Source organism: Lithobates pipiens, unplaced genomic scaffold, assembly GCF_037356315.1.
Source record: "Lithobates pipiens isolate NorthernLeopardFrog02 unplaced genomic scaffold, aLitPip1_a1.2 Scaffold_30, whole genome shotgun sequence".
NCBI classification, from domain to species: domain Eukaryota; kingdom Metazoa; phylum Chordata; class Amphibia; order Anura; family Ranidae; genus Lithobates; species Lithobates pipiens.
In genome coordinates this window covers 109,296,086-109,319,288 of record NW_027507791.1, presented here as the reverse complement: position 1 = coordinate 109,319,288, position 23,203 = coordinate 109,296,086, and the positions used below count along the sequence as shown (strand labels likewise).

The 23,203-nt window shown below is 44.5% G+C and overlaps 1 protein-coding gene across 1 annotated transcript in view; it reads left to right on the top strand.

Moving 5' to 3' along the window:
- ARHGAP11A (Rho GTPase activating protein 11A) overlaps window positions 1-22,707 on the top strand; it is a 55,766-nt gene extending 33,059 nt beyond the window's left edge. Inside the window, exons 7-12 of the mRNA XM_077464751.1 lie at window positions 4,035-4,109; window positions 5,766-5,936; window positions 6,528-6,666; window positions 6,781-6,889; window positions 18,933-19,062; window positions 20,206-22,707. Coding sequence (XP_077320877.1) covers window positions 4,035-4,109; window positions 5,766-5,936; window positions 6,528-6,666; window positions 6,781-6,889; window positions 18,933-19,062; window positions 20,206-21,710 — 2,129 coding nt within the window. The 3' untranslated portion in view covers window positions 21,711-22,707. The remainder of the gene's footprint in view (window positions 1-4,034; window positions 4,110-5,765; window positions 5,937-6,527; window positions 6,667-6,780; window positions 6,890-18,932; window positions 19,063-20,205) is intronic.
- Window positions 22,708-23,203: the final 496 nt, after the last annotated feature.

The window sequence follows — 23,203 nt, the reverse complement described above, 5'->3', positions numbered from 1 at the left end:
AATGGAGCAAGTACTGAGAAGGGCAGCACAGCTAATTTAAAGGTTCTGGAGGATATTGGTTATGAGGAAAGGTTGTGAGCACTGAACTTGTACTGTGGAGAAGAGACGCTTGAGAGGGGATATGATTTCAATATACAAATACCATACTGGTGACCCCAGAACAGGAATAAAACTTTTTCGCAGAAGGGAGTTTAACAAGACTAGTGGCCACTCATTAAGATTAGAAGAAAAGAGGTTTAAACTACGTAGAGGGTTCTTTACTGTAAGAGCGGCAAGGATGTGGAAATTCCTTCCACAAGCGGTGGTCTCAGCAGGGGGAGCATCAATAGTTTCAAGAAACTATTAGCTAAGCACCTGAACGACTGCAACATACAGGGATATACAAGGTAATACTGACATATAATCACAAATATGGGTTGGACATGTGTCCTTCTTTCTTTTTTTATTTTTATTTTTCTTTTTTTAACCTCGCCTACTGTGTAAGATTTATTCCTATTCTGAGCTTTATCTTCTGAAAGCAGAAACCACGGAGAATAAAATGGTGGAACATCAACGCTGTACGTCACACAATATTAGTGCAACAGTTTATTGAGCACAAGATTTCGGTACAAAATACACTAAATTGTGGTGTTTTTTGTTTTTGGGCAACAAACGCCATATATTACCCAAGTGCTTGGGTGTAACTTTAATTTTCATCACTTTTTTATTTTATTTTCTTTTTTTTTTCTTTTCTTTCTTTTTAGGTCAAGAAAAAAAAAAAAAAACTTTGTCACATAGGGTACAAAATGTCCTGTTTTTAAGAATGTTGTTGTGACAAGTTCTCTTTTAATGAGACATCAGGGATTGTGATCATTTAGCTTCCTCAACAAGAGAAAGTGACAGCAGATGATTTTTGCATTCTACAAATCTGTTCCAGGATCTTGTAAGGTAGAGGAGATCAGCAAACAGACATTCGCTGTTTTTCCTTGATTCTATCCGAACCCACAGGTGGGACATCGAAGGTGACACAGGCCCAACACCAGTGCCTTTCCTCTCATGGCTGCAACTGGAAGATATAGATGTAATAATATATATGACCCACGGGTATCCCAGAAACTACAATAGGCTTGAACTTGCGGGTAACTGCTATTTTAAGCTATATTCTGGGCAACCTTTAGTGTTACTCTAGAACTTGATTGGGTACACAGGGTCCCCAGAATCTACAGCTAGTGCTACTGGTGTTTTTATAAAATCCAGTGCGCATGAGGCCTGAAGGCTAAGCCATTTTGGCCCTCAGAGGTGCTAAAAGAGGTTTCAGGTGGCAAAGTCCGTACAGGGATCACAACTTGCAGGCAGCAAGATACCATTGGATATATAGTCATTTGAAATTGAAAGTACGCTTCTGTGAATGAGCACTTTCCATTCAAACAGAACGTGGCTTGGTCTCATTGCCTCGCTGGCTCGGATTGACACCAGGAGGAGCCAGTAAGCAGAGAGAGACCAGGGATGGCGTCTCTCTCATGCATATTGTTGGTTTAGGATAGAGCTCAGGTGAGAATAGGTGTAGGGGATGAATGAATGAATGACTTGTATAGCGCTACCTATACGAACTGAATCTCCTCAGGGTGCTTTTCTTGCCACCGGTGTCCATCTGCAGCTATTTATGCGGTCCGTTAACCTGTAGGTGGAGGGTGGAGAGCTGCACCCAGGTTTTTTACTGCATTAAGGTAAAAAACCTTGAGCCTTTTAGAACCTCTTTAAAACAAACAGTGATAACTAGTTAGAGGTACAGTATGTCCCTTGCAAGGAAACCCAGCAACATGTTATGATATCCCTCCCTCCATCAAAAGAAAAACTCATTGTTGAAACACCTTCTTAAAGTGGTTTTAAAGGCTACCTGCATTAGGGTAAAAAATGTCCCACCTTCCCCCAAATACTTACCTGAGTCTCCAGTGCTGTGTCGGCGTGTAGCAGCTCTCTCCCTACACTCACAGGAAATGCAGGAGCCATAGGTTCCTGTAGCTGTCAATCAAATCCTTTGAGCAGGTGGTGGGGCTAAGCACAGCTCGGAATTGAGCCCCCATAGCAAGCGTCTTGCTATGGTGGCGCAGACAGAACAGGAGAAGCCCAGAGCACAAGCGACAGACTACCAGAAGAGGAGGATCCATAGGACAGGCAAGTACAAAAAAAAAGTTTATTTTAGAAAATATTTTAACCCACACAAGCGCTTTTAAAGCTGCTAAGGCTTGCACCGTGGCCATGTAGAAAGACTTTTTTTCCCTCCCTTAAAGTGGCAGTAAAGCCATGTTTTGAAAATGTACTGACAGGATATTTGATAGATGAGACCCCGTCGGTCTCTTCTGTCATAAAATCTTCCTCCTGCCTGTCAGCCAGTCGTGCATGTGTGTAGCTCAGTGTATTACGGACCTCAATCTGCGTGGCAGCGATGCAACTCCCACAACATCGTGGTTCAACCATTCAATTGGCTGAAGACAGGGAACCCAGAAGCCTAGACCAGGTGAAGATGGAAGTGACCGGCATGTGTCGGAACACACCGTAGCACTGGATGGCTTCTTTGACAGGTATGTCTGCCATAATGTGCTAAATATGCTGTGCATAATAGCACATTATGGCATTAGCCTGCTGGGGACCCCTAAAAAGAAAAAATGTACCAGACTTTACTACTGCTTTAAAAATGCAACAATTGGGGTCACAGAAATTGAGCAGATGGGGAACTTTTACTATGGCCTAAAAGACCAGGAAGACATACTCTATACGGGTTGAAATAAGTTTTGCCTTCACGCTTTACTAGAGGCAAATCCACTACGAGTGCGGTCGTTGCAGAACAATTCCAGGCTCTGGAAGAAACCCAGTAGTATTGTCAGGATCCAACCAGATGCCTGAGCCAGCTGCATCTGCCCCCCCAGCCGGGGTTCCAGTGATCGCTGGTTGGGCAGAGCAGGCTGGGCAAGCAGACTGACGTTCACTTCTCTGTTCAGGGTGGAATGAGAACTGAGCGATCACGATTCTGGCTAAAATGAGAATCACGATTTTTTTTATTTATTTATTAGAAGATCGCGATTCTTGTGGCGTAACATCTTTCACATTAAAACCAAAAAAAAATGGGCTAACTTCACTTTTTTTTTTTATATATATATATAATTGAAGTGTATTTTTCCCAAAAAATTAAATTTGAAATACTGCTGGGCAAATACAGTGTGACAAATTATTGCAGCAATTGCCATTTTATTCCCTAGGGTCTCTGCTAAAATATATATGTTTGGGGGTCCCAAGTAATTTCTAGCAAAAAATATTGATTTTAGCTTAAACAAGTATCAGAAAAAGATTTAGACTTTAAGTGGTTAAACTTCCTGCGTTTACAGGTTGTTAAAAACTTGACAGACTGCCTCCATTTTTTTCTTTACACACAATGTTTCATTTTAAAATCTTGGCAGACTGCCCAGATGTTTTCTTTTTAACAGCTGAGTGAGTGGATGAGTCTCCACTTGTTATATGAAATAATTGGCAAACTCTGCAATAGAGCTCCTCATAGGGGTTGAATCGAGATCACAATTTTTTAACGATTAATTGTGCAGCTCTAATCAGCAGTCACTTGATCACTTAGTTCTTGGGCTTAGAGCTGGTTGGGGACAGCTGCAACATCACAGAGATGCTGCAGCTCTAGAGGGGCGTATGTATATATTGCCGGCATAGCGCTACTGCAGCAGCATTTTGCGGGTGGAGTTAACCCCTTTTCGGCCGCTAGCGCCGCTTCACCGATGACGCCCGTACCGGTTTAGTGTGAAAGAGGTCTTACAATTAATATTTACAATCCTGTACCTCGTGCAGTTTTCCTTTGTTGGATTGCTGGGAGCTACCTTTTATGGAAACGGTATTCTTAACTACCCCCAGTTTTGCCACTAGTGGGGAAAACGGAATTTGTAACTTTTACTTAATTGGTAGAGGTACATCTGTAAAATGACTTGCGTTTTGTCACCCCTGTAGTCTACTTTAAATTTCTTGGAAGACTGCTTAGTTCGTGTCTTGCATTTCAGATTTTGTTAGTGGAGCACTGAATAAACTTAAATCTAATAGAACACCTACTTCCACACCCCAGACAGACAGGACTGGTAGGTATTTACTAACTAATGGTCACAATACAAGCCATGTTTATACTTTTCGTGCATGAATTGCCTTTAAGACCTGTTAACCTAAAACTGGAAGGGTTTCAATTACATTTCAATTATGGCTTTCACCGCGTTGCATCCATTACTTCATAATGTTGTTTCATAAAATATTTACTGTACTGAGTTTGCTTTTGTAAGTTTATGTTTAAGGATAGAATTATTCTTATAGTAAAAATTCAATTTCATTTTGAATGTACCTGAAACCTTTTCAAGTCTACATCCCCCCCCCCGGCACTGCAGTAGAATGCAAAACACTTGGGCATATATTTATAAATCGGTGTATCCAACATTCAGCAAACATTCTCTGCAGGGGAATCTCCATGTCAATGCGTTTTTAAATGACAAACTGAGTCACCATCAGAGAATTGTTTGTGAATGTAGCATTCACATTATAAATAAACCCTTTTGTGTATTCTCTAGCTTGCTTCTTGAATTCTCTGCTTGGCAGATGCTTTTAACACTTTTTCTGCAGGCTAATAGTTACTTTAAAGTTGGATCTACTTCTAATACGTCTAATATTTTGCAGCTTCACCTTATGCTTTACAGCAGTGGTTCCCAACCTTTTTTCACTTTTGTATACCCCTTGGCAGCCCATTTCCATAAATTGCACACTTGATATTTAGCAAAATGTTTCAAACAATACAGTTGCTATTTACATAAATGGGCCAATGAGATTATAAAACAGTGATGAATAGTAAGGTAATTTACTGCCTTAAATCACAGATTAAGGCAGCCCATAGATGATTCCTTCTTCCTTTTTTTATTATTTATTTATTGAACTAGCGCATTTATTCAACCAAAATCTATTCCCCCATCTTTGCATTCGAGCAGGATGGGGGAATCCTACCATGCCTTTTTGTATTCTGCAAATGGGGAGACTTCCCCCACCACTAGAATACACTGTTGCTACCAGCAGTGCTGATCCAGCGGCAAAAATTATCAACTTCTGTACAAACGCCCTTCCCATGTTTTTAAAATTCTGCCGGTCCCTGTTGAACCAGATGGATTTTGATCCATCTATGGCTGTCTTTTATCTTCTCTCCTGGTTCTCCCCTAGGCATAGGGTGCCTCTGGCTGTCAGCGAGTGCTTTATAGAGAGGTACTTGCTACTTGGCTATGGCAGGCACTGGCAGAATGACACGGCAGTGCAGTGTTCTGTTAGTGGAGGCAGTAAGCACTCAAGCACCCGGAGTCTTCTCCCCAAGTTTTGCAGTGCCCTGGGAGGTTGTTCTAAAATGCCCAATGTGGCCCCAGCAATTTGGCAGGTCACTGCTGCGCAAACTCGAGGGTAAAAGCAGACCTCTGCAGAGTGCATGGGAAAGAATGCTGTGGTTGCTGTGGGTGGATGGAACTTGAGCAGTAGGAGGATATCAGATCACTTTGCTGCTCTTGCTTGCCTAAACCTGCACTGTCATAGTGTAGTGTCACTCAGCAAGCAAGTGACAGTTTACAGTCTGCCATTATTCAGTTCTTACACATACCTCTGAATGCTTTTGTACATACCCTGGGTTGGGAACCAATGCTTTACAGCATTTCCCATTTATTGCGAGTGGGAAAAAAAATGAAAAAAACCCTATTTATGCTTTTTTGTCCATCTAGTTTTGAGCTCCATGGTGACGCCTTTCATCCTTACTCCAAGCACCAAAAGAAAACTTCCTTTGGATTCTGTTCAGGGAATTTCAAGCAAGAAAAGAAAATCTATAAAACAGAATCTTACTTTTGAGCTGCTACCGAGTACGCTATTTGGTGGCGGATCCACACCATCCTCTGGTAAGTAGTTGTGTTTTAGTTTCTTAAACACAAAAAACAAAACTTCTAAGTTCATCGGGGGAGTACAGCTATCGCTACACTACCAGCACTCTGACAGGAGAGAGATTGTCTTTTCACACGCAGCATCTATGCCTACCCCTCCCCTCTGTTCATTCACAAAATGCAAAGTGCTCTGTAATTGGGAAGAGGGAGGGGAGGAGCAGGCACTGTGGCTGCAGGAGCCGAGATCGAAGGTCCAGTATCGGAGCGCCAGAAATATAGCGATAGCTGTTGCTTCCTTGAGCAGTAAGGTTTTACACTGATTTAACTGCTTTTTACAGAATTCCTTCCTAAACCGATTTTTATTTTTTCCCCCACTCTTCCATACATACGGTATATTGTATACCTTTTTTAGTTTTTCTGCAGTCCTTGAGATTAAGATGTAATTTGACAAGTGTTTCCTGTCCTTTTGATATGTTTAAACATGCTTGGCTGACATGTATGTTAAGTATACAGTATATGTGGTTCAGATATAGTGAACCAGATCATATTGTCATAACACGATATTGCATATATTTAGCCTAAGTCCATTGCTTTTTGTTTCCCATCAACCCCGCACAGAAGGAAGCCCTTGCGTTTCATTTGAAATATCAGAAAATTCTTTTTCTCCATCTGTCTCTGGCAGCAAGCACCTCACTAGCACTAGTAACTTGAGACGCAGCAAGAGGTATGAAAACAGGAAAGTACAAAGGTAAATTCCTTCTGAGTTCTGTTCACTTTTGTGCTGTTGGTGGATTCTAATATAGTTTCTAGATTCCAGTTTTTTGTAATTTTTTTTTTTTTTTTTTTTTTTTTTTTCATGTAGGGTGGAGTCTGGAAAAACGGGCTGCTTCTCCCCTAAAATAAGTCGCAAAGAGATGGTACGCAGATCGCTTAGACTTCGCTTTAGTTTGGGAAAAAGTAGTAAAGAAGTGGTAAGTGGCTAAATTACTAAAGCAGAGACAAAGGACTTTTTGCAATATGTTGTCAATGAAATGTGGTAAAGCTTCCAGTCTTGTGAAAATACCAATAGTATGTCAAAAATTTTAGGAATATATCACGATACAAGTAATTTCAGTATGTTCAGTAGTTTGTAGAGGGATATTTGTACAGTGAGATTTGTGGACTTGCAAAGAAGGAATCCTTTTGATAACATACCGTATATACTCGAGTATAAGCCGACCTGAATATAAGCTGAGGCACCTAATTTTCTTTCGTTCATTGATGGACACAGCACTATAATCTTGACCTTAGGGTTATGTTGCTACCTTTTTAGGAGAGACCTAGGCAAAACATAGGAAAAAAACAAGCACGGTACCGCCCAGGGGGCGGTCCTAGTGGCAATAACTCTCCACTCTGCTCTCAACAGCTATTTTTTTTTTCTGCCTAGTCTAGGACCTGGCTCCCTGTGGGGGACTAGTAGTTCTTTGAAAATGTTTGCTTTTTTCTTCCTGTGATCTACAATCAACAGCCGGGCTGGGTGAGTGGCTGGATAATATAGATCCTGTTAGTCTTGCTAGCCTTGCCATCAAGCATGTGCAGATCTCATTCTGGTCCAGGACGGCAGATGGGCTCTATGCTCCGGGGTACACACATGACTGGGCTACTGCTGTCCGTCAGTGTTGCCATGGCCAACAGCCACTCTGTACTATGCGGGAGATGGATCTGTCCGTGGAGTGCGTCCAGCAGTCCCTGCAGGAGGGGTAAGTATGGCTCCGCTTGTTTATGCAGCTGGGCACTCCCTGGGGGGGTCGATTAGGGGGGGCTTTTCACTCCCTTTCCTCCCTCCCTTTCCTCCCTCCCTGTCTCTTTCCCTCCCCCTTCAAGGGGCGCTGCGTGGCTGTGCATAGGATGTGTTGCACTTACCTGGCCCGGGGGTCCTCCGGGTGCCTGGCATGGTTTTGCGGCAGTTTTTCCCCTTGTTTGATTGCCATGCAGGGGGAAGGGGAACCGCGGCCATTTTCTGGAGTGCGGCTGCCATTTTCCTGGCGTTTTCAGGCGCTTTTTTCTGATGCGGCCATTTTCTTGTAGCCACGGGGGACGTTTTCTTTTCTCTAGCGCTGGGCGGCTGTTTAAGCCAGGAACAGCGCGAAACTAACACACAACACCTCCTGGTTTAGACGCCTGGTCAGGGTGGTGAGTCCTTCGGGTTGGCCCCTCAGTTTGGCAGCTAGGAGGGTAGGCATTTTTTGTCTCTTGCCTTAGGTTCTGGGCGGTGACAGGCGAGAGTGGGTCAGGCATGGCGTCTGATGCTGGCGCTTATTCCCCCGACACCTCTGTGATGGCAACCGGTTCCCCTGGACCTTTGGTGCCCCTGGACGCTCGGTCGGTGGTCCCGGAATCATGTTTCCAGGGTGGAAGCAGCGTGCGTGCTCAAGGTGGGTAAAAAACGGGGAAGCTCTGATTGAGACTCTGGCCCTGTGGTGGCAGGTGGCCCCTGTTCTGATGCTTCAGAGGTTGCCGACCATGTTCCTTCGGACAGCGAGGAGGAATCTTATTAACCCCCCCCCCCCCCCCCCCGGTGTCTAGGTTAAATAAGGTACCACAATTCCAGTGGAAGGGGTCCCCCTCTTTCAAAGACCCTGCCGACAGAAGGGCCGAGGCGGTTGCCCGGTCTATGTTTATGGCGGTGGGGTCGGCGCTTCGGCCGGTGTTGGCCACATCTCTAGTGTCACAAACACTTACTGAATGTGCTAAGTTGTTGCACCGTGAGTTGGAAGGAGCAGGTTTCCCCAGTCTGTATGGAATTGGCAGACCAGTTGGTGCAGGGCATTAAGTATATTTGTGAGGCGGCCCCGGTATCAGCAGTAGTGCTGCGTCGACTGATTTGACTCAAGTGTTGGTCTGCGGACCAGACATCTAAGAAAGCGCTGGTGGAGTTGCCCTTCCGAGGTGGGAGTCTGGCGCCTCTCTGGTTGGCATTATTAAAGCTGTTACTGGGGGAAAGGGTACTTTGCTTCCACAGTCCAGAAAGGGTAAGGAGCCACGCCGTAGGCAGGGGCCCTTTTTTTCGTCTGCCCGTTTCGGCGGGTAACCATTCCCAGTCCAAGGTCCCCGCTTGGGGACAAAAGCGTCCCTGGTATCGCAAGCCTGTGAACAAATCGGCTACCGCATGAAGGTTCACCCCCGCCCGACTCGGGTGAGGGGTCGCCTTTGGGAGTTTGCAGACCGGTGGACTTATCTTCTTTCCGACCAGTGGGTCTGCGAGCTGGTTTTGTCGGGCTACAGGATGGTTTCTTTCTTGTCTGCCAGACAGGTTCCCCCCCCCCCCCCCCCCCCCCTCCAACATTCATCTCCTTCCGTCTCGTCGGGAGGCCCCGTTTGGGGCAGTACAAGTCTTGCTACTGCGTGGGGTGATGGTGCCTGTACGGACGTCGGAAAGGTTTCAGGGATTCTACTCCAATCTGTTTGTGATCCTTATTTTCAAGGCCCTCTATTGTTTTGTGAAGGTTCAGAGGTTCAGGATGGAATTGGTTTGTTGCGTGGTCGCTGCACTTCATCAGGGGGATTTCCTGGCATCCTTTGACATTAAGGATGCATACTTGCATGTCCCCCATATGCTTCAGGCACCAGAGGTTCCTGGGATTTGCGGTTCGGGGACGTGCATTACCAATTTGTAGCTCTTCCCTTTGGCTTAGCGTCTGCATCAAAGGTTGTCACCAAGGTGCTGGCTTCAATTCTGGCGTTGCTGAGACGAGGGATCGCGATTGTAGGTTACCTGGACTATCTCCTGAGAACAGCTTCTGCCTCAGAACCGAGGGAGGATGTGGCAATCACCATGCAGACTCTTCAGGAGTTTGGCTGGGTGTTGAATCTCCAGAAGTCGGTGTTGCTGCCAACCCAGTGACTGGAGTACTTGGGGTATATTCTGGACTCCACAAAGGCGAGAGTCTTTCTTCCTTCAAGCAAGCTGCAGACTCTCCACTCCGCGGTGCGTTTACTGATGTCCCGCAGGTGGTCGGCTCTGCCTTTTTGCATGCGAGTTCTGGGCCTCATGGTAGCCACTTTCGAGGCGGTACTGTATGCTCAATTCCACACTCGGGTCTCGCACAAAGAAATCCTGTCCAAATGGGACAAATCTGACATCCCTGGATTGTCAAATCGGGGTGAGCCGTCTAGCCAGGGCTTTGCTTCTGGTGGCTGAGGTCCCCAGCCCTTTGGTCCAGGAAATCATTCCTTCCTCTCTGTTGGAGGGTGATCACGATGAATGCCAGCCTGACTTGCTTGGGGGGATTTTGGGCATCCAGTCGGCCCAGGGTCGTAGGATGCAGGAGGAATCCTGCCTGTCAATCAATGTTCTGGAGCTGTGGTCGCAGAGGCTGCAGGGTCGTCCGGTCAGGATCCAGTCGGACAATGCTACGGCAGTGCCATATGTCAATAATCAGTGAGGGACAAGGAGCTCGGCGGCAGCGATGAAGGTCTCTCGCATCCTACAGTAGGCAGAGCAGCGCGTGCTGGCCCTGTCAGCCGTATATATTCTGGGGAGTAGAAAACTGGCAGACTGATTACATCAGTCGTTTATTATCGCACCTGGAAGGCCTGAATCTCCCTGTGTGAGGAGGTGGGGTGGCATCCGCTTTTATATTCTGTTTCCAGGATCCTGCTGTTTCTGCAGCGGGGAGTGGATCAGAAGCTTGCATTAAGGGGCAAATACCAGCTCTGGCTATCTCTTTTCAGTGGCTCACTCATTGGTGCCTATGCTTGTTCAGAGGGTTCAGCATGTGGCCCCCTCCGGTACGCCCGCCGCTGCCCCCATGGGATCTGAATCTGGTGCTCTCAATGCTCCAGAAACCACCATTTGAGAACATTAGAGAAATCCCTTTACTGACGCTCTCTCAGAAAGTAGTCTTTCTAGTGGCTGCTACGTCCGCAAGGCGGGTCTCTGAGCTGGAGGCCTTGTCATGCAAGTCTCCCTATTTTGATTCTCCACAAGGATAAGGCGGTGCTGCCTCCGCAGCCCTCTTTTCTTCCGAAGGTAGTTTTTGCCTTTCATCTAAATGAGGACATTGTGCTTCTGTCCTTATGTCCTCGGCCGTTGCATCCCAAGGAGATCGCCTTACATTCTCTGGATGTCGTTCAGGCTCTGCGGGTATATCTGTCTGCTACTGCTCCTTTCTGGAGGTCGGACTCTGTTTGTTTGTCTCTGTGGTTGGTCCAAAGAAGGGCCTGGCTATCTCGTTGGCCACCATTTCTCGGTGGATCAGGCAGATTGTTGTTCAGGCTTATGCCATAAGGGGGCGGGCGCCTCCCTTTCCCATCATTCTACCAGGGCAATTGGTGCTTCCTGGGCCTTCCGACATCAAGCATATGTTTCCCAGGTGTGTAAGGCAGCTACGTGGTAGTCTGTACACACTTTCACCAAATTTTACAAGGTCGATGTGGGCGCATCTTCGGATGCATGCTTCGGCCGCAAGGTTTTGCAGGCGGCTGTTTGAGGTTGCGGCTCCTCTGATGGGGAGTTCTTCTTTTTGTTGTGAGTGGAGTGTGTTTTTTTTTTTTTTTCTGTGTTCCCACTCCTCGTTTTTGGCACTGCTTGGGTGACGTCCCTAAGGTCAAGATTATAGTGCTTTGTCCGTCAATGAACGAAAGAGAAAATGGGATATTTTTTTTAATACTTACCGTAAAATCCCTTTCCCTGACGTTCATTGACGGACACAGCACCCACCCCTCCTTTTTATGTTTGTACTGCTTTTTGACGAACTGAGCTGCTGGGAGCAGAGTGGGGGGTTATTGCCAGTAGGACTGTGCCTTGTTTTTTCTATGTTCTGCCTAGTCCTCTCCTAAAGGGGGAAAAGGTCAAGATTATAATGCAGTGTCCCTCAGTGAACTTCAGACATAACCTGTGCCTGAAAGTGAACTGATCTCTTTAATGCTTTCACACAGCCAGAGCCATTTTTGCATTTTTTTTTATCTATTTATTTTTGTGCATGTCTAAAACATAATTTCTCTTATATTCACCGACCGACACAGCTCCTCTCTGTAACTAAATGGGTTGTTAGCCCTATCACTAGAGATACTAGGCAAGTTGTAATGCAACACTTCAGAACTTTTAGTTCCGCCCATGGGGCACAACCCCACAGCCTGCTCAGGCAGAACCCTGCAGGCCCATAGGTCCGTGTTTTTTTTAGTTTTTATGCAGAAACTTGGCTTTTTGCGAAAGATGAATGATCCTGTGATCTTCTATCAACAGCCGGCTGGGTGACAGGCTGGTTCACTTATCCTTGTAGTCTCCCCAGTCCGGCCATCGAGCGCATGCAGGTCGCAGCTACGGCTCGGCAGGCCACGACATACCGCAGCTCCAGAGGTGGTCGTGAGCTTTATGCTCCGGGGCGCACATATGACCGGGCTACTGATGTCTGCGTCACAGTATGCCGAGGGCAGTGGTCTTCCCTGTACTGATTAGGAGTTGACTACCGTGGAATGTCTGTCAGCTTCAGGACTGGTAAGTACAGCTCTCCCTGCCTGGCAGGGTGGAGCAGCTGGGCATTCCCTGGGAGGTCAATTTGGGGGGCTGTACTCAAATCTGATTGTGGTTCCCAAGAAGGAAGGAGTATTTCCGATCTTGGACTTAAAAGCCCTCAATCACTTTAAAAGTTCAGAATGGAATCAGTTCGCTCAGTAGTCGCTGTACTCCATCAAGGGGACTCCCTGGTGTCCTTAGACATCCAGAATGCGTACCTGCACATACCCATATGCCTTCAGCATCAAAAATGTCTGCGTTTGGCAGTCGGGGAAGCCCACTATCAATTTGTGGCTCTTCCCTTTGGCCTAGTATCAGCCCCCCGAGTCTTTACCAAAGTACTGGCTCCAGTACTGGTGTTGCTGCGACAACGCGGGACCGCGATCGTGGGCTACCTGGACGATCTCCTCCTGAGAGAGAGCATCTTCTGCCTCAGAATTAGAGGAGGATGTGGCGATCACCATGCAGACCCTGCAAGAATTTGGGTGGCTGTTGAACCTAAAGAAGTCGGTGATATTGCCGACCCAGCGTCTGGAGTACCTAGGTTTGCTATTGGACTCCAGGGAAGCAAGAGTTTTTCTCCCTTCAGACAAATTGCAGACTCAGATCTGCAGTCAAACTACTGATGAACCGCAAGTGGTCGTCGCTCCTCTTTTGCATGCGAGTACTGGGACTCATGGTAGCCTCCTTCGAGGCAGTACCTTATGCCCAGTTCCATACCAGAGTACTGCAGAAGGAGATCTTGTTGAAATGGGACAAATCTGTTGTCCCTGGATCGACAGATCCAGATGAGCCAGCCAGTCAGGGACTCTCTGATCTGGTGGTTGAGGTCCCCGGTGATTCAGTCCGGAAAATCGTTCCTTCCTCTGAAATGGACAGTGATCACTACGGACGCCAGTCTATCCGGCTGGGGTGGAATGATGGGAATTCAGTCGGCTCAGGGCCTCTGGTCGACGGAAGAATCCGAGTTGCCGATCAATCTGCTCGAATTGAGAGCGATCAGGCTGTGCCTCCACACATGGTCGATGAGTCTTCAAGGGCGTCCGATCAGGATACAGTCGGATAACGCCACGGCTGTGGCGTACATAAATCACTAAGGGGGAACAAGAAGCTCAGCCGCTGCTCGGGAGGTCGCTCACATACTTCGGTGGGCAGAGCGACACGTACCGGCCCTGTCGGGCATTTACATCCTGGGGGTGGAAAATTGGCGGGCGGACAATCTGAGTCGATAAGAGAAAAAAGGGGTAGGTGCGCTATGGACCCTAAATGTGAAATAAAAATAAAATTAAAATACTATATATAAACAACTCAAAAACGGAATTGGAACCCTAAAATTAGAAAGGTGCTGCCACTACCATATAAATTCACCCGGAAGGTGAAAAATGAATATGTGCCCAAAGTGGTAGTCACGGCGCTCACCTACTATTAGTTGCACATAATGCAGGCTCACCTGCTATTAATTTACACTTTGTTTAAAAATATGTAAAGGTGTAACTGAAAAAGTGCCTACGTGACAATATCTCATAAGATGTCTCGCATAAAATGATATACAAACATGAAAAAAAATGAAAAAAACAAATATTATATGAGAAGCATCAAGTGGGTATGATAGATGTGTAAATCCCTAGCCATATGCATGAAAAAAATTATGAAAAAAATTGTGAAAAAAAACCTACTTCACATAAAAACATTAAATTCACTTAATGCGATTTACCAGAAGTGCTAAAATGCTTCTCATATAATATTTGTTTTTTTCATTTTTTTCATGTTTGTATATCATTTTATGTGGGACTATCTGAGTCGACAGATGCTCGACCCAGGAGAATGGGCCTTGCATCCGGAGATATTCAGGCTGCTGTGCCTGAAGTGAGGCATAACAGATGTGGATCTATTGGCTTCCTGTCTCAGTGGGAAGGTGCCAAGATTCGTGTCCCAGACAAGAGATCCGTGGGCAGACGTGTCAGACGCGCTGGTGGCTCTGTGGGATCAGTACCAGCTGATCTACGCTTTACCTCCACTAAAACTGTTGCCACGTCTGCTTCGCAGAGTGGAAGCCGAGGGGATTCCGGTAATTCTGGTTGCCCCAGATTGGCCTCAGCGGTCCTGGTACGCAGACCTGGTGCATCTGCTGGCAGACGCTCCCTGGCGACTGCCGTTGCAAGAGGACCTCCTATCTCAAGGTCCAATCTTTCATCATGCTTTAACAGCATGGCTATTGAGAGCCAGGTGCTGAGGAACCAGGGTCTGTCAGACATGGTTGATTCCAACTATGTTGAGGGCGCGGAAAGCCACCATTTGAAAATATCAGGGAGATTCCCCTGTTGACTCTTTCCCAGAAAGTGGTTTTTCTAGTGGCCATCACATCAGCCAGGAGGGTTTCGGAATTGCCAGCCTTGTCCTGAAAGTCGCCTTATCTGGTCATCCACAGGGATAAGGTGGTGTTGCGTTCGCAACCTTTCCTTTCTACCGAAGATGGTCTCGGCTTTTCATCTCAGTGAGGACCTTGTATTACCATCATTGTGTCCTAAGCCGAAGCACCCCAAAGAGGTGGCCCTTCACCCTCTCAACGTGGTTAGGGCTCTGAAGGTGTATTTGTCTGCCACGGCTCCCTTTTCGGAAGTCGGACTCACTGTTTTTCGGTGGCTGGCCCAAAGAAGGGTATGGCGGTCTCGTCAGCCACCATTTCCAGGTGGATCAGACAGATTGTAGTACAAGCCTATGTCTTAAAGGGGCCGGTGCCCCCCTTTCTGGTCACGGCCCACTCTACAAGGGCAATCAGAACATCTTGGGCATTCCGACACCAAGCGCCGGTCGCTCAGGTGTGTAAGGCGGCAACCTGGTCGTCTGTCCATACATTTACCAAGTTCTACAAGGTAAATATCAGTGCATCTGATGCCTGTTTTGGCCACAAAGTTTTGCAGGCCGCTGTGTAGTTGCAATTATATATGCGATCGAGATTTTTCCTGGTCTTTCGATTAAAAACGCAGTACTGTTTTGTTAATGCACTTTTGCATTACTTCCGCACATGGTTGCGGTTTTCGGAATCTCTCCTGTTGAGAATACCCGGTTATGTGGTTGTGTGTTTTTTTTTTTTTTTTTTTTTTTTTTTTTTTTTTTTTTTGTGGGTTTAGTTGAAGTTTTAATGCTGTTTTTCCCACCCCTCGTTTGGCACTGCCCGGGGACATCCCATTTAGTTACAGAGAGGAGCTGTGTCGGTCGGTGAATATAAGAGAAAATAGGATTTTTGTACTCGCCGTAAAATCCTTTTCTCTGTAATTCACTGACCGACAAAGCACCTGCCCCTCCTTTTTCTCTACGTTTTACTGCTTGTTGACGTACTGAGTTCTGCCTGAGCAGGCTGTGGGGTTGTGCCCTAGGGATCGCTCCATGGGCGGAACTAAAAGTTCTGAAGTGTTGTATTACAACTTGCCTAGTATCTCCAGTGATGGGGCTAACAACCCATTTAGTTACAGAGAGGAGCTGTCGGTCGGTGAATTCGCGAAAAGGATTTTACGGTGAGTAAAAAAAATCCTATTTTTAGGCCTGAAGATTACATAAACCTCCCCCCCCCCCCAAACAATATGTTTTCTGAAAGCAGACACCCTAGAGCAGGGGTGTCAAACTGGCAGCCCTCCAGCTGTTGCTGTACTAGAAGTCCCATCATGGCTCTGCCTGTAGGAATCATGCTTGTAACTGTCGGCCTTGCGGTGCCTCATGGGACTAGTTCTGCAACAGCTGGAGGGCTGCCAGGTTGATACCCGTGCCCTAGAAAATGCAATTGTGGTAATTCCAATTTTTCATGTCGCACATTATTCCTGCAAAGGTCTAGGAAACATGGAATTTCAGTTAAAAACATTAAAGTTAATTTTAGGGTGCACAAAAACACAATACATGACCAAATTTTTTGGTAAAATATAAAAGCTGAGGTTGAGCTGAGTAAATGGATACATGTCAAACCTCAGACATGTCAGTACCCTATATTTTCAATAGGCAACGCTTTAAAGGCCCCCTATAGATCATCAATTTAGCGTTACGAAGGAGGTCTTGTGCTAGAATTATTGCTCTCATTCTGGCGTGCTCGGCAATATGTAACATGTATTTCGCAACCTACGGTTTCAGGAGTAGGCACCCATGCATTTTGTACATGTGATGGGCTTTAATTTGTTTTGGGGGAGGATTTTATGTTTTTGGATGTAACTTTAGTTTTTTGTCACAGGGGGCTTTTTGTCCTCTGATTATTTTTTTAACCACTTCAGCCCCGGAAGTTTTGGTGGTATTTGATCACCCCTGTGGTTTTTATTTTTTGCGCTATAAACAAAAAAATAGCGACAATTTTGGAAAAACGCAGTTTTTGCTATAATAAATATCCCCCAAAAATATATAAACTTCTTTTCTTTCCCCTCTGTTTAGGCCGATACATATTTTTACATTTTTGGTAAAAAAAAAAATAGAAATAAGCGTATGGTTTGCGCAAAAGTTATAGCGGCGATCAGCGTGTTTTTTTTTTTTTTTTTTTTAGTTTTGTTTTTTTGTGACTGCGACATTATGGTGGACACATCGGACAATTTTGACACATTTTTGCAACCATTGGCAATAGTACAGCGATCAAAGCTTTAAAAGTGCATTGATTACGGTAAAAATGTCACTGGTAGTGAAGGGGTTAACCACTAAGGGGAGGGGTTAAGTGTGTCCTAGGGGAGTGTTTCTAACTGACTGACTTGGTGATGGGCTTGTGTGACGTGGACACTGATCGCTGCTCCCCATGACAGGGAGCAGGCGATCAATGTCTTGTCATTAGACAGAATGAGCAGTTTCTGTTTATATCGGCATCTCCCCGCTCTTCAGCTCCCTGACACGATCATTGGTATCCATGCAGCGATCTAGGGCAGCACAGTGGTGTAGTGGTTAGCACTCTCGCCTAGCAGTAAGAAGGGTCGCTGGTTCGAATCCCAACCACGACTCTACCTGCCTGGAGTTTGCATGTTCTCCCTGTGCCTGCGTGGGTTTCCGCTGGGTACTCCGGTTTCCTCCCACAAACCAAAGACATGCAGGTAGGTTAATTGGCTTTTGTCCAAAATTGGCCCTAGTATATGAATGGGGACCTTGGATTGTGGGCCCCTTGAGGGTAGGGACCAATGTGAGTGTGTAATGTACAATCTTACCAACTATGAGTCTGTGGGTCCCGTGGGCACGGTCACGAAGCTTGCGGCTCACATGGCGGGAATTTCAAAGTAACATACGGTATGTTATTTTGCCCAGCCATGCCATTCTGCCGACGTACATATGCCAACAGCGGTCAGCTAGTGGTTAAATTTATTTTTTGCTGATAGGTTCTATCTCTAAAAGACCCTGCATGTCTCCCCTGTGCTCCACTGAATGTTGTGCAATGCACATCGCACTACATTACATTCTTTCTGGGCTTTGATGGCCAGGAAAATTTGTCAATGGGTACCCTGAAATGAAGGGTTCAACAACTAGACGGGGAGGAGAACGAACTTAGCGTTTCCTATGCAAGTACTTTGTGTATATAAAGTGCACGCTGTTGTTAAAGAAGTATCGCCATAACTATCTTTGCGGTTAAGAAGTAAAAGCATATTTTTATTTCTGTCAGTGCTGGCTGTAGCTCAATGCTAGATTGCCAATCAGGTTTGATGCATGTGTGCTGATAAGGAACATGCTGGTGTAAATAGAAGTTTGAGCAGAGAGAACTTCTGCTCATCCTTTACTGCCCCGCCACAAGCTGAAGTCGGGGAGGTGACCTAGCTTGACTGCAGCAGAGATAAGTCTGCCTGGCTGTACGGCCTTGACTGTCTAAATCTCCTCTCACAATTCATTTGGCATGTACATCAGCTTCCATAAATGGTACATCAGGTGTGTATGTTGTTTGCATGCCTGTTAAGCTTTATCATAACCTTTGATCTCCTGGCAAACATTTTGTGAAATCTGTTTGAATAATTAATAGCTTTTTTTTAAATTATTATTTATCTAAAACTGCCAGGAGTCGGATAACAATTTTGCCCTGTAAAATGATTTGCACTTCTTTAAGATGTGTTCCTAAAGTAGAACTTTTATAACCATTAAAAAAATGAAATGCAGGTTCATCCATTCATGTCTCCCTGCAGTAGCTTATCCAATGAAACCATATTGAAATGTGGTGAAAATCACTTCTTTATTTCTTGCTTTCTAGCTTCTGTGATCTTCTTCTGTTAGTTGACCGTGCTATCTCAGCAATGACACTAGCTAGAAAGTTGGGAAAAAGTACTGCATGTGCTATGTAGTCTTGGGCATGTGAGAAAACTTTAAATTTGTAATGGTTTTTGTTCTAGAAAGATTCCTGTACCTTTCTATTGATGAATATTCAGTTTTAGTAAACACATTCAAAAGGAAAATTCTCCCTTATTCTGTGGTACTTCTGGAGCTCGGAGTAGAAAGCTGCTGTTTACATTCTTTCTCATGAGGTCAGCTTTTTGGTAGCATATGCTGTTTTTCTCAATGATATCATTTTGGGTTCCTTCCAGAACTCAGGTTGTCCTCCTACCGTTCGTTCTCAAAACATTGGCTGGAGACTAGCAAACTCACAAGAATTGCCAATTCCTGGAAACAAGTTGGAGGCTCACTCTTCAGTTGAAAGTCCATTTGTAAGTGCAGGTAAGAGCTCATCTCACTTAAATTAGATATTTTTAGTTCTCATGTAAGTGTTGGACTTCTCAAGTAATGTAAACATTATCAAAGTCCTTTATTGTGCAATCTTTCTTTTTCAATGATTATTCAATAGCACTCAAAATTCCCACACAGCCACAGTAACCATGCATTGAATGTTAGTGATAAGCAATTCAAGGCAACCTAAAGTGTTACTAAAGTCCAGATTTTTTTTATTAATGTAACTAACATGTTATACTTTCCTGCTCTGTGCAGTCGTATTGCACAGTGGCCCGATCCTCCTGTTCTGGGTCCCCTCAGCAGTGATCTTGGTCTCTCTCGCTGTCACTCGCCAGCCGCTTGCTATGGGGAAAGGTGTGGTCTGCGTGCTCCCGACCTATGTGACTATGGACCGCACTCCATAGACTTGCCCAGCAGTTCTTAGATCCGCCCCCCACTTCGTCTTTACTGCATTTGATTGACTGCAGCAAGAGCCAATGGCAGACTGCGCCATATCATATTTCTCTTGGGCCCCTTTTAGTTGGAGTGGACTCTGTCCGGCGGATCCACCTGCTTGACGGAGAATATCCTCTGCAGATCCCCACTGAGCAGGTGGATGACGGATCTGTGTCCACTCTGTTCTCTATGGGGCAGTAGGATGGAAATGAACTGCGTGTCCATTTCCATCCAACTGTCATCCGATCTGCCAGATGCCACACATGTACGCTGACATCTCCTCCTGCTCCATAGAGAACAATGAGTGGTTCTGCCTGTCCGTTTTTCAGACAGGCCTGATCGGTCTGCTGGTGTGAAAAGGGGCTTAATGTACATGGACACAGAAATGATCTATAAGATCTTGGCACTTAGACCTCATTTGCCCATCTCTTCTAGACGTCTTTCCTCCTGGCAGCAGCATTTTAGCAGAATAAATGCTTTACACTTGTAAATGTGTCTTAGCATTTTAGGTGTGTCACGTGCTTGGACGTTAATTTGTTTCATTGACCAGAATAATTTTCAGGTGTACAGTATATTCCTAAAAACTGCACATCCTTGTTAAAATAGGTAGCATTTATATTTTCTATTCTATCCTACATGTCATTGTTTAACCAAACTGTTTTTCTCTCAATGTATTAACTTTTTTATTTTTTATAGGTTCTAAGAAAATAAGCAAATCTGAAGAAAACTTACTAACACCCAGAAAGTCTGATGACTTAAGCCATCGCATGTCCTGGACAGGACCTCCTCCGTTAAGTGAGGTTTGTGATGATGGAACACCTTTATCCGGATATCTGTATGTTGGAAACTGCTATTCTGAGCCTGTTCTTGTAACTGGGAAACCTCCTGCCATACCCAAAGAGATTAAATCTGTCACTGGCTACTACAGCAAAGAGAACGACCATAGAGAAAATTCCCTATGTGTGGATGAGGACTGTCAAGCACAGAACACGGTACGCAGGATTACACAAGCATTTATAGAATCGGGAAGTGATCTGAGTGCATTTGTTGGATGTAGCAAGTCTTCAGCGCAAGAACCAGCAGCATTTATTTCAGAGTCACAGACAGAGTCTGAAACTTCGGTCATTGGATCAGTAGCTGACATTGATCAAAAGACCTGCACTTCTGAGCCACAAGCGGAGTGTGAAACTCTGTTCAGGTCAAACAAGGACTGTGATGGTGTTGCCAATGAGACTTCATCAAAAACAAACTATAAAGTACAAAAGGTTGCTAAAAAGCATTTAACTTCTTTAGAGGCACCAGTTGAAAACTTGGAAGTTAATGCACATCAGGATTCACCACAGATCTTATTAAAAATTGTGGAGGACAGCGATGCTGATTCTACAGGCTTGACAGACGTTTCACAACACAAACTGAAATGTGACATGGATGTGTTTGAATCCAGAAGTGACAACTCCAACTCCTCGAAAAAGTCAGACACTTCAGTCCCTCAAAAAATTGTGTTAAAATTGGAAAATAATTTATCAATTCCAATCCCTAACCAAGAGAATTGTTCACAAGTTTCTCAGGATATTCACTCAGTGCCTGTACCAGTTCGCAAAAGCAGCAGGGTGTCTGATCATATACTGCACTTCAATAGACTGTGCCTAAATGACGGCAGTGTCCAAAGATTAAAGTCCCCTATTAAATTGCAGCGTACTCCTGTACGTCAGTCTGTTAGACGTATAAATTCACTTTTAGAGTTTAAGCGGGATGTGGACAACTTGCGGGGAACAGAAAGGATAGCTAGCTCACCTATGGTGAAATCAGTCAGTTGTGATGGATCTCTTTCATCAGAGCTTTCCTTAACTCATTCAAGCCACAGACATTTCTCTGTAAGTAGTAAGGAGAACGCCACCTCCTGTGAGCATTTATCTGCAGTTTCCTTTCGAGGAGTCAGTTCCAGGGTTTCCAAGCAGACATTTGCAAATGTACTAACCTCAGTGCCCTCTTCTGTAAACCAAGTAAAGTCTGTATTGGAAGACCTAACAAACCAACATATCACCAGATCTACATGTACAAAATCTGATCTTTCGTTGGATGGTCCAAATAATGCTGTGCGTATCCTGTCTAATAGACAGCATAACCGTTATAGAGGATCGCCAAAGAACCCAATTGGGAAAGTAGCATTTTTGCCAGCTAGTAGGCCTTTAGACTTATAAAGTTGTGTTTCTTGTATCGACTTAGCTTTGTTGGCTTTGCCTTTTAATCTTTACTGCTGGAAAAGTGGATTCTGTTTACATGTATGGCAACATGCGAACCAATGCACCTGAACTATGGTGTATTTTTTACATCTCTTCCAAAAGCACCTTGCACATGTTTGGAATAGAAATTGGTTAGCTTTTATTTTATTTTTTTAAAGCTAGTTTTAGAGTTTTTTGATTTTAATGGAGCATTCCTCACAGTGGAATAGCAATGAAACCTGTAGTTTCCTTCAAGCAAATCCTGCTGTGGATGTTTTTGTCTTTATATAATCTAGTTAATGTGTGACTGGACCCTCTTCCCTTTTTGCAGAAGATCTGAAATCTAAAGTGGGAACTTTGCACTCAGCAACTCCCTTTTTTTTTTTTTTTTTTTTTTTTTTTTTTTTTACTGTGTACACGGGTAGTGCAGCTTGAATCTGCCATTTGGGGAGTGTTCTCTATAACAGTATTTTATTAAATGTATTTAACTGTAAATATGCAATTCAGGTAGTTCTAGTTATGTATTATAACGCATGGACTGTTGTACGGTTAAGTGTCCTAGTTTCCTATGTACGTTTTCTGATGGAAGTATAGGTTTTGAAGGTGCTGCAGTCTTTCTAACCTGTATCAGCTTTCCTTGCTGTTAACAATTTTTAAGTGCCTTTTATTAAATGGTGCTGTAGTAAGTCTTGGCATTTTCGTATTCGGTAATGTCAGACGAGATGAGTACTAGTATGCCAAGCTGTTTAATTACTGCAAGCTGGAACTCCAGCTCACCTAACTGGTTCAGGCTACAGCAAAGAGCTGTGACAATATTTCCTAATACAGATAAATTGTAGATGAACTTGTTGTAGGTAGGGGAGTGCTTATTTTAGATGCTCGTACAATGTTATTTAATATTTGAGCTCTTAATGTTAAAAGGAGTTGCTCTCAACAATCTACCTGTGTCCCCTTTAAAAAATAAAAATTATATATATATATATATATATATATATATATATATATAGCAGTAAGCCTGTGGGTGGTCATTAACCCAACCTACCAAGATTGGCACGATGATTAAAAAAATGTACATGCAAGTGTTTGTTAAATGTTTTGCCTTATAGGTTGACGTGTGGTGTAGCTGCAGTGTGACTTTTATGCACATTTCACTTACATGCACTAATGATAGAAAAGCAGAAACATCCTGGTATACTATAAATTATAACATGCAAATACACTGTATTAAATGATGGTGATAACAAGATTTGGAGCCCAGCACCATAGGAAAAATAGACCTAATGCATGATTCTTGTGCAGCACCCAACATCTAACAGGATCTTTTGAACCTTGAATCATTTAAATTCTCCACTAGAGAATATGCATAGGATTAAGAATAGTTCAAATGTACAACCCAAACAGCCTGGTTTGTAAATGATATCACATGGTCTGAGTAATTCAACAGAATTTTAGTTAAAGTTTTTGACATTGTG